At 43.9% G+C, this 10,870-nt stretch overlaps 2 protein-coding genes across 3 annotated transcripts; both read right to left on the reverse strand.

The window, feature by feature from the left end:
• Positions 1 to 26: 26 nt before the first annotated feature.
• Positions 27 to 6,357, reverse strand: LOC130526898 (monocyte to macrophage differentiation factor 2-like). Its single transcript, XM_057034903.1, has 7 exons — positions 5,945 to 6,357; positions 3,516 to 3,597; positions 3,242 to 3,402; positions 2,897 to 2,971; positions 2,716 to 2,817; positions 2,409 to 2,478; positions 27 to 2,326 (listed from the first exon to the last, which is right to left on the reverse strand). The coding sequence occupies exons 1-7, from the start codon at positions 5,956 to 5,958 to the stop codon at positions 2,123 to 2,125; spliced, it is 708 nt and encodes a 235-aa protein (XP_056890883.1). The 5' UTR covers positions 5,959 to 6,357; the 3' UTR covers positions 27 to 2,122.
• Positions 6,358 to 7,075: 718 nt separating this feature from the next.
• Positions 7,076 to 10,592, reverse strand: arpc1b (actin related protein 2/3 complex, subunit 1B). 2 transcript variants are annotated; one of them, XM_057034862.1, is made up of 10 exons: positions 10,433 to 10,592; positions 9,875 to 9,983; positions 9,226 to 9,330; positions 8,753 to 8,975; positions 8,563 to 8,670; positions 8,145 to 8,378; positions 7,988 to 8,063; positions 7,710 to 7,909; positions 7,530 to 7,620; positions 7,076 to 7,455 (listed from the first exon to the last, which is right to left on the reverse strand). In XM_057034862.1, the coding sequence occupies exons 2-10, from the start codon at positions 9,936 to 9,938 to the stop codon at positions 7,417 to 7,419; spliced, it is 1,140 nt and encodes a 379-aa protein (XP_056890842.1). In that variant the 5' UTR covers positions 9,939 to 9,983; positions 10,433 to 10,592; the 3' UTR covers positions 7,076 to 7,416. The 2 variants fall into 2 exon arrangements, with proteins under 2 accessions (XP_056890842.1, XP_056890841.1); XM_057034861.1 differs by having other exon boundaries at positions 9,875 to 9,999; positions 10,433 to 10,590.
• Positions 10,593 to 10,870: the final 278 nt, after the last annotated feature.

Consider the following 10,870-nt stretch of genomic DNA (forward strand, 5'->3'; position numbering starts at 1 on the left):
TATAAAATGTTGACTCTGGCACAATGAGGCATGAAAACTTTTTTATTATTACAAGAGAAATAGAAAAGATAAAAGCATTGTCGGCATCATATGGGCTTACAACAGCACATGAGCACTACAGACACAATAAATGTGTTGAAACCAGGGAGGTAAAGATTAGGTTATATGTCATCATCAGTGTCATACAAGTGAGAGAGAAAAACACCAGCAGCACCGAGAACAGAGTCAGCAGCTCAACAATCACAGAGTGTCTATAACCGAGGTTTCACTGAGTTTATAAAAGTCTTTACAAATCTGGGTGGGCACGTTTGAGTTACAGAGATATAAAACACATCATCATCTCACTAAATGCTTCCTCCCAGCAGGATGCTTTTTATCTTTTTTGGGGGGGGGGGGTTGTTAAATGTGGAAAAGGTCCATGGACAACAAACAATCATAACATTTAAAATTAAAGGACGTTAGAGACACACATTAGATGATCCTTTTTGCTCCTCCAATAAACCGACACAGCCGGTGTCGGTTTATTCCATTTATGGTCGTTCTAATCTCCGGGCTGCAGGATGTGTTTGTCACATTCACTTCACAATCACGGTGTGATTCATAAATGTGTTACAGAAATAAATAAATGAATTACAGAAACAAAACATAACTGTTGCTGTGTCTCAGTTTCTACCTGATTTAAAGCTTTCTCCTGTTTGGTCACGTACATTTTTAACATGATGTAAAGCTTGCACAGAACATTTGGACCGAGAGGTGAAAGCAGTTTCACGCAGCCTCGTTGGTACAGTTCAAACCAAAAAGATGCAACAATGAAACTTTTTAGGAGCTTGTCCAAACACACTGAGTGGCAAACATACACAGTTTAACACTTGACGACCTACACACACATGGTAAATATACTTAGTGTTCAAGGTACATGCGTGTATGTGTAAACATAGACTCAGCCATTTACAGGCTTTGGATTCATGGAAGTCATATAGAACAGGATACATACAAATACACACACCTGTGCACGTCGACACACCTGAGATGTCTTAATACTGAATCGGATTGTTCGACAACACTATAGCTTCGGTTTCCTTTCAAGTGTGAGATGCACGTGTTTAGCCGTGTGCTATAAGTTATGGCAGTGCGTCAGTCATCTGGCAGTGACAAATCCTCTTCGGTTTGACCGCGTAACTCTGTCCAACTGTGAATTTACTTCAGGATCATGAAGGTAACCATAAGTACGTTAGAACAAAATAAAGATGACGTCACAGATATAGTCTATAAATCAGATTACTTTCTTAAGAACAGCCTGATAAATGATAGAAACACACAGCTTAAATCTCCTAAGGTTGAAACCATAAATACCAGCACATTTTCAACATAAATAAAAATGTTGTGCAGACATGCTTGATGTAGAAATCACAGCAAAACCACTGATGGGAATTTATCTACTTTCATAAAATGTAGATTGCACAAATAATCAGAATAGCATTAATAACACTAGCACTCTGTGGAAAACAGTAAATTATTATAGTTGTTAAATAGGTATATAGGTGAACTAAAACAACAAATTAATGATGAAGAGGAAGAATTGATTGAACTATATTAGACATTTGAATACTGACTCTAAATGTGCAGATTCAATAAGAGAAAAATAAAGTTGATATTTATGTCCTGGTCTTCAGAAATCTGAAATCAGAAAACTGAACCAGATTAGTTTTAAAAGCAGGCTGCCTCATTTAATGCCTGGGTTTCCCAAAGTAAATACACTGAAATGTATCTGGTTTTTTTTAAAAAGATGCAAACAGCATTTGTGTAAGTTGGTAGCATCTGGAACAATCCATGCATGTCGGGATGTTGATCAATGATGCAGTCAAATGTTCTCAACACTTTGTGCACAAACTGATCCAACATGGCTCCATGTTGTTTGATGGTCTAAATGGCTGTGGAGTCACTGCGGAGGAGGTGGTGGAGGATCATTTGAATGCACCATTTGTGTTTTTAATGTACAGTTTCATTTTGGCGAGATTGAGGTTTTCTTTTTTTAACGGAGGCAGCCTCAGATTTGGCAGGCACCTCACATGAAAATCATCTCAACTGCAGGTGGTCCTTGTAAGGTCATAGGTCAGCTCTGTCATCTGGAGGTCTGGACCTGACTGGGGGACTCGGCATAAAGGTACTTCCAGATGGCGTAGTAGTGTATGGCTGCTCCCATCGCCACAAACAGGTGCCAAATGGCATGAGCGAATGGAACGATGCCATCACTTTTAAAAAAGATAATCCCCAGAGAGTAGCAAGCTCCGCCAAGCAGCAGCTCACACAGCCCCGACTGTTCCGGCTGGGAAAAAGAAGATGTTTTCAATGTGTTATAGTGGGAAAATAATAAAACACCACAATCTGATGGCTAACTCGACGCTCACCATTGATAAGATGACCAGGGCAGGAAATACTCCCATCACTGTATAACAGATCAGCTCCATGAGTTTGTACCTGATGAGGAAAGAAACAATTAAGATTCACGGTGTCAACATTTCTTCGTTTTTCAGCAGATTTGTTTTTGAAAAGTCACAAAACATAAATACATTTTACTGGGGAAATACCGATACCCAGAGGCCAATAAAGGCATGTACACAAAATCAATACTGGGTCACATTTATTTATGGAAATTAATCCTTCAGTCTCTTCATTGATTAAGGTGTTCAGACTAATGCAGGTGTATAAACCCACCTCTCATGAAAGAAGAAAACATAGGTTGTTCCAAAAGAAGCCATGACCCAAACCAACCAACGCATGTGACACGCCCAGGGACCCAGTTCCCGCAAGATGAGCCTGGAAAAGCACGAAGACGAGCAAATAACTACAGACCACAAGAATAAAGCTACGTGCACACACAGGTTAATTTTAGTACCAGGGAGCATAGGAGGCAGCAATGAAGAAATAGATCACCATCCTATCACACATGTGGAAACAGTGTTCCATCGACCTAAAAAAAAAAGGAAAACGGTATCAGAAATTCCCTTTCTACACGCAGCAACAATGTGCTTCAGACCACAAAATGAATCGGGAGTGTGTGTGTGTGAGTGTGTGTGTGTAGGCTTATGTTACTTCCATTTTGAAACATTGAAAAACCCAAAGAAGTTCTGCTTCGTCTCTGCAGTAGAAAAGGGACCATCAATCAACCACATCCACCTTCTGCACGGCTACAGTCCTGTCTGTGTCGTGCTGAGGCGCATATGTGTGCGTGTTTGTGTACCGTAGATGGCTCTTCTTCCAGGAGACGGTGTGGAACAAGGTGGAGATGATGAAGAGCGAGCTGAGCCCTGCCCCGTAGACCCAGGCCGACAGGCGCTCCCACTGATCGTCTGACTGGAAGTGTAACACTGAACTGCCCAGCAGGCTGGGGATGATCCATAACTGAGGCACACAAACACACCAGCAAGCTCTTTGAGCTACACTGACTTTATATCCATATTACTCATCTTGAGGGTTCCTTAAAGTGGCCTGCGTGTGCGCCCGGGTGCATTTACCGCGTGTGTGGCGCAGTTGGCAGCATGCTCATAATTGGTGGGCTGGTATCTCTTGTTGGGAGGAACGCGGCTGTTCATAAACCTGCACACACACCACAGGACAGGGAGTCATTGTCACGTTGAGCATTTGCTGCATAAACGCGGTATTTCCGTGCGTCCGCATTCGTTATTTTCTTTATTTCAAAAGAGACTTTTCAGTTTTCAGGTTGTTTTTTTTGTTTGTTTTTAGTTCGACAACACCCAACGTTTGTATCAAGTTGCCGCTCATGCAATTTCACCCCATCCTCCCCTTTTTCTTAGCAACGCTGTTGCCGTGTCTGCTGTTGCCTGGCAACAGCGCTTAACTACAGGCCGACTGAACCAGAGGTTTTCCTGGTGATCTCTTAACAACTGACATCTGCAGGTTCATCTGGGGACACGTGCGAAGACAGTCGCACATAAATTTAATTTATTCCTTTGAAGGTTTTTCGCAGAGACTCAAACGGCTGCACCAGTGATGTCAGCATCGTCATGGAAACCCCACTCCCCACTCTGGAATCTTCTGTTTTCCTTTTTTTATTTCTCCTCTCATCTCCTCGGCATCCCTCTCCACTTGTTAAACTGTGTTTCTGGCCTGCTCACTGGTGATTAAATTAGCACACAGGAAGTCACAGTTGCGTGACACACACACACGCGCACACACGCACGCCCACACACACAGCCCCCATGTTGCATCTTGCAAATTTCTTAAGGGACCCATATTTATTAATGCTTCCTCTCTTCTCTTGCATGCACACAAACAACCTTCTGAGATTCAAAGGGAATTCTGCACTGATGATTAAAACACACACTGATTATGTTTTCACTTCATCTGACAGAGGTCCAACTGTCTATGGAACTGTGGACAGTGGAGGTAAACGTCCTATAGAACTTTACTGAGAGGTTTCAAACTGTGCAGCTCATACTGCTGCAAGGCTGAGTGGGGTCAGGTTCTCTCTATAGATACAAAGACACAGGAGACAAAACTGAGTATGTAGACGTTGCGTCAACGTCACATACATTTAGTCACCTTCGATCACCAGGTTCATCTTTAAGCAGCTGTTTTTAGATAGAAACTCATTCTGAGTTATAAATACTGACACAGAAATGCACAACCCTGCCCCAAAGAATACACACTAATAATAACATTGCTCCCTTGCGTCTGAGTGTGGGTGTGCACATGTGTATGTGTGTGCCAGGCCTGGCCAGGACATTACTGAGTGTATCAAGGTGGCCGATAATTAGCAGACAAGAGAAAAGTGCCCCAGAAGGGAGGAGAGGAGCCGAGTGGCAGAAACACCGAACTCTTCTGGTGTGACAGCAGCAGGATGGACAGACGGACGCTCATTTTCAGCTGCTGTAGTGAACCATGAAAGACCACAACCTCCGTTAAACAGGAACATTCTATTTGTTATTGCTACGTCACAGCTGACTGGGTGAAAGAAAATGTATTTGCTGTGTATATGCAAGAGTTTTGAGCAAAATAAATGATTTAGAGACAGTAATATGAACTAAAAAAATGATAATATGAAGCATAAATTCAGATGTATTTTGTTAAGAGTGTATTTGAGGGTCAGACGTTTCTGTCTTCCTCCAGTAGTATTTTAAACAAACCCCCAGAATTATTGTTGCTATAATCCTATTATTTCACGTATCGATAATTGATAAAACATCTCTATTTTGGAATTACAATCTACAATCCCACTTTAAAAGCTTGAGCCAAAGCTCTTCCCCTAAATAAACATGTTAAATTGTGTTACTGATCATTAAAAATCAGTAAAGATTTGCTTTATATTAGCCTCCAAATCAATGAATCAATTGTTACAGACATGCGAACAGAGGAAATATTAATATCAGCACAAATAAGATACATAATTCACCCTCAATTTTGATAAAAGTGATAAGACAGCTGATGCACGACTGGTTGTACAATATAATATTAAAACACACGAGTTTTAAATGAATAAATGATGCCTAAAAATGATTCCACTCCCGTGTTAAATATTCTAAAACTGTTCAAGCTTTTCGGGAATACATTTGCAGGGTTTTTTTTCGGTTCTTATCTCAAAACAAATTATATAATCAAGCTAAATTGAATGTGACCAGTGTTACGTGGGAGATAACGTTGGGCCCATGTTTAACGAGAGGAAGAGACAGAACGATGATGAGGAGGAGGGAAGTGACAGGTGTGTGTGTGTGTGTGTGTGTGTGTGTGTGTGTGTGTGTGTGTGTGTGTGTGTGTGTGTTGTGTGTGTGTGTGTGTGTGTAATAAAGGAAAGCAGACTCTTGGGATGCAGGAATATTACATCATCATTAGATAAAATGAAACATATCGTGGCAAAACTGTGACAGCGTTTGTCGAACCGCGGTTTGAAATCTAAGAAGACGATTCACGATTTTCTTCCACCTACCTTACAAGATTCATTTACAGTGGAAATGAGCAACAGCTGACAGCAGAAAGACAGTGCGGCTTTAGCCCGAATTTCCTCCAAGCTGACGCGCTGGGGTGGTCTGGGGTCTACAGCAAGTCTGCAAACATCTCCGATGCACCGGGAAGACGTCGTCGTCTTGTCCTCATCTCAAGCAGCATCCCGAGCCAGCAGCTTCTACAGGATCTAGTCCGGAAGTGGAGGCGTCGTGGACGGTGCACAGCGGTGCTGCTGATGTTGGTGTGCTCTCTCTCTCCCTCTCTCTCTCTCTCACAATTCTCATCACGACTCAGCGGGGAGGGTCGTTTTTCCACCACTCACGGCTGCCACACATCATTTTTGACAGAATGATTCACGGCCCTGGAGATCCGTGCGGAGTTCATTCCTCTGCCTGCTGTTCGGATTTTGGCCTTAAGAGGGCGCTATAGCAGCGAATTTATGTGAAATAAAACGATATGAATAAATAAAAACGGATTTAAGCTTTGATATGATGGCATAATGCTCACCCAGTAAATCAGTATTGTTTAAACACGTCGCTCTATAAGACATGGGCATCAATAATGATGCCATGACAAATATTTACAGGTTTTTGGTGAAGCTGGAGAATCCGCAGACTAACCCAGTGACGTCAGAATGATGACATCAGAGATGTGGAGTGGAATACTAATACATCACTGTGAATAATTAAAATCCGCTTTTCTAGTCACATTTGCTCTAGCTTGCTCTTCTGTTCATTAACAGTAGGGAGAAAAAAAATCACTGTTAAAGAAAAGGTCAGTGTCAGCCTGAAATAATGATGTTTGGTACGTGATCGTGGCCGAATGGCAGAGCTGTGATCTCACAATAAAGCATGAATAGCAGATGTGGGATGCCGAAAGAAAACTGGATCTATGCTAATCATTCATGCCTTCACTTAAAAGAATGCAATGATTTGTGTAGTTGAAATTGAAGTTCATTTGTAACACAAGAGAGCGAACGTCATCAATCATATTGCTTTGTTTAGGGACTATATAAATTAAACTGCATGAAGAACTGCAAAGCTCAACTTTTATAGTAATTGAAGCATGAATTACCTCTCTCTCTCATGCACACAGGTAATTATTCTCACAGACGTAAATGGTAATCATTTATTAATGGCATATTATGACCTGCATAAGCTTGGAAAAATACTGCAGCATTTCAGTCTTGATTAATTAAAACTTTAAGCTCAGCATGATAACGCTTATCAAACTCCTTCTGTACCATTGACAGACCTGGGGTCAGGCCCTCTGAGCATCAGAGGGATTGAAAAAACTGACCTTAAGTTTGACCTCCAGCTGGAAAGTTTAGCTCATAAAAAAAACCCAAAAAAACCTGATTATAACAGGGGCAGTGAAGCTTTGGTTAATAAGGCAGAAGTTTTCTTCATATCACCGGAAGTGAAAATTCTTTGTGCACGTGATGTAATCTCCAGCTCAGACTATCTTCAGGTTCTTCATTGCAGACTCCAGAGTCTGGAAAAAAGTAGAATATTTTCAAGACTGTTCACATCAGACATGATTCCAGACAAATAAACATCAGGCCATACCTTGACATCCCAGATGCACATTCCTCCATCCATCCCAGTGGTGCAGAACTTGGTGCACTGGTTTCTTCCTCCCTGCAGCACTGATATTTGGCTGAAATGTTTGCACCAATGATCAAACAGTGATGAGAACAGTGTCATTTCTGTCAAAGGTTCCAAACCTGCATCCTGATCCCTCATTACCTGATGCTGTTCTTGTGCAGGGTGTTCAGATCCTTGTCGGTGGACTGGGTCTCTGAGGCCCGACGGTCCAGATTCTGGAAGCGTTCCCTGGCACTGATGCCCTTCTGGGCCGCCTGCTTAGGGACGTCCAACTTGCCCCCGAAGGTCAGGCTGGATTTTGTGCCGTCATACACAAACAGCAGTGGGAAACAGTCATGGCCCTGCAGGAATGTGGAGGAAATAATGATTTACTGGCTGAGGAAGAGTCAAGAGAAACATCCCTCAAGTCGAATACTCACAGCTGCCACTAAGCTGTTCTCGGTGATGAAGGTGACACACAGCAGGGGGAGCGTCTCTGAGCTCAAACTGGTCACCCTGTAGATTCACATCAATGGTTAGAGAGGTCACACGCCCACACCCACCCCCACAGAGGTATGCTGGCCCACCCTCCCTTACGTGCTGTTCTTGCCTCCTTCTGCGACAGACACGGTGGAGTCGTGGGAGGTCCAGGCCAGGCGGTTGCCGGACTGTGAGAAGCACACGCTATGGACCCACCCACCGCCTCCACCTGCAGCCTGACCTGCTGCAGAGCCTCCGGACTCAAACAGCATCTCCCCGAAAGGCATCTTGCTGCCCCAAGAGGTGGGGCCGGGCTTCTCTTCCACCTCTTTAATGTAGGCTGAGAAGACCCTGTTCAGGTCAGGATGAGAGATAGGTGAGTTTAACTCAGGTTTTATGGTCATATTAGCAGTTTTAGGTCACTTTTGGGATCCACTTTGTACATTTTAAGCCAGTTTCATCCCTCTCTTCTTTGGCCCTTTTATACAACAGGAGCTTTCCTCAAAATCTAAGTCGGAGTCTGATTCACAAATACCTGCACTTGAAATCGCAGGATCCAGCAGCTAGAAGGACATTGTTGGGATGCCAGTCCAGACTGAGGATGGTGGAGCGGATGGGCTTCTTGATGTGCTTACACACCCACCTATCAGACACAAAAACAAATGGATGCTCCATGAAAACATGACTAACAAGACTAGCAGTTTTTGTGCATTCGAGACGCTCACCAGTCATTTTCTTGCTCGAAGTAACAGATGGAGATGAGACGAGAGCCGCTGCCCACAGCAAACTTGTTCTCTTGTGGCGACCATTTGACGCAGCGAGCAGCTCGGTTGATCCTGAGGATGACCAGGGTGGGCTTCCACGCGCCCTCTTTCAGGGTCCACACGTAGGCATTGCGGTCTGCTCCGCAGGTGACGATGCGGTTACTGTCAGGAGCCCAGTCGACACCTGTTAAGATAAAAGTAGTTCATATCAGCTGATTCGTTATTTGCATTTGCCTTTGAAGACAAGGCTAGCAGACTGATGCTAATACCATGGTAGAGTTTTTGGCACAACTTGAGCACTTCTGTGTTATGCTAAGCTATGCTAATGTAGCCAAAAGTTGGCTCAACCATCAATCCATTGAAATATTTCCATCAGTTATGATATTGAACATATATTTGCAATATCTTGAGCAGAACCAAGAGCAGCAGCGTACCTGTCACCTGCCCATTGTGCTCCTTCAGTTCATGGATCTTGCTCCATTTGCTCCCCTCTTGCTTGTAGATGTGAACCTCGTGGTTATTGGGACACAGCGCCACCTCTGAAACAGGACAACACATTCAGAGCCATAACACAACAGGAGAACTGGGAAGTTTATTATTAGAGGTAATTAACAGAGGAAGTGGAAATGATGGCCATGTGGAGCAGCTGAGTGCTTCACAAGAGCACAGAAACATAATGTGCGTGCACAAGAGCTGCCTGCAGGCAGCACACACACTCAAACTACCACCACTGTGACCTTCCTTCCTTCAGTGTACAAAACTCTGCACATTTTAGTCAGCAGATGACTCAGAAGTCTTGTTTGTCTTACAGCAGCAGTTCTGCAGCTCCAGTGTGCTTTTTTTTTTTTAAGTCGTGTGAAACCTCTGTGCGACATCAGGACTAGAACCGCAAATGTTACGTCGCCATTTCCTGGGCCTCTCAGAAGGGACGTTGCTCTTACAGGAAACAGGAAATACCTTCTCTCACCTGGGAGCCAATCACAGGCCTCAGACTGTTATACCATTTGTTCTCTGGGGGTTCTGGATAGAGCAAGATGTTCCGTGAGTGACCGAGAGCTGAGATGGTTCAAAGCACAGACTTACGGGTACGATCTTTATTCCAGGCATGGCAGCTAATGGGTTCCAGCAGGAAGCTGTGGTACGCCATGACCAATCAGACGTGAGAACCGGACCAGGAAGTGACTTGAGGAACCTGGTAGAAAAAAAAATGTCAAATCGAGAAAAGGAGAAGTTATAATGGAAAAAAAAAACACAAAAGAAAACCTCTGGTATGCAGCCATATCATGCCCCCCCTTTTTGTTTTGACGTGATAAAACACACATCGGCTGCATTTACCCATCTGTCATCTTATCTCTCCAAGGCTTTAATGAAACCCAGACTTTCAGAGGAATGAGAAGAATGATAGCGGGAACACACACCCTCAAAACCTTTAGAAAGCACAGGAAGCAGAATCACAGACTTTTATTCTATAGTCCCTAAATTTACTGTTGAGAGTAGCTGACTAGTTGCCTGTTGCCACCGTCAAACCCCCCACCCCCACCCCCACCCCCTCCCTGAAAATGCATTCCAGTTTTTCTGTCTGCATTACACACAAGTCAAAGCAAACTCAGTCAACTGGTAAATGTTTTCTGGGCTACTTACCCTGAGGGATGAACGGGTGAGACGCCGCAGAGAGGCGGGGAGACAAAAGAGAGAGGGGGGGTGAAAGTGGCAGATCAAATAAAAGATGAGGGTGCTCAGCTCGCGGACTCTGGCCAGTCAACACGAACGCCAACGACAGAGTGAGCTCAGGAAGAGTGGAGCTGAGCTGAAGAGAGGGAGGAGAGGTCAGAGGGGGAAGTGGAGGAGGGTGCAGCAAAAGGGGGGGGAGACACACACACACAGGAAGTGTGTGTGTGTGCAGAGGCAGAGAGGATCATGGGTGTAACGCTGGTGTGAGTGAATGTTCAATAGTTGGAGGGAGGGGAGTTTTGTTTCTGTTGACGCCGGTAGAGTGGGAGGAGCCTGAAGGGCGTGAAAGGAGGAAGTGGAGGATGAGTGGAGCAGAAAAAAGAAAAAAGGGGTGGGACATACTCCTGA

The sequence above is a fragment of the Takifugu flavidus genome, chromosome 6 (genome assembly GCF_003711565.1).
Source record: "Takifugu flavidus isolate HTHZ2018 chromosome 6, ASM371156v2, whole genome shotgun sequence".
NCBI classification, from domain to species: domain Eukaryota; kingdom Metazoa; phylum Chordata; class Actinopteri; order Tetraodontiformes; family Tetraodontidae; genus Takifugu; species Takifugu flavidus.

What these genes read in the sequence shown, in the direction of transcription:
- LOC130526898 (XM_057034903.1), bottom strand. An exon ending in CCAACTGCGCCACACACGCG is followed by an intron (nt 3,403 to 3,515) that starts GTAAATGCACCC and finishes TGTGTGCCTCAG; the next exon opens with TTATGGATCATCCCCAGCCT. An exon ending in GCTGCCTCCTATGCTCCCTG is followed by an intron (nt 2,818 to 2,896) that starts GTACTAAAATTA and finishes GTGCTTTTCCAG; the next exon opens with GCTCATCTTGCGGGAACTGG.
- arpc1b (XM_057034862.1), bottom strand. Translation starts at nt 9,938, where the DNA reads ATGGCGTACCACAGCTTCCTGCTGGAACCCATTAGCTGCCATGCCTGG. An exon ending in CTGGAATAAAGATCGTACCC is followed by an intron (nt 9,331 to 9,874) that starts GTAAGTCTGTGC and finishes GTCCTGTTTCAG; the next exon opens with AGGTGGCGCTGTGTCCCAAT. An exon ending in GCACAATGGGCAGGTGACAG is followed by an intron (nt 8,976 to 9,225) that starts GTACGCTGCTGC and finishes TTATCTTAACAG; the next exon opens with GTGTCGACTGGGCTCCTGAC.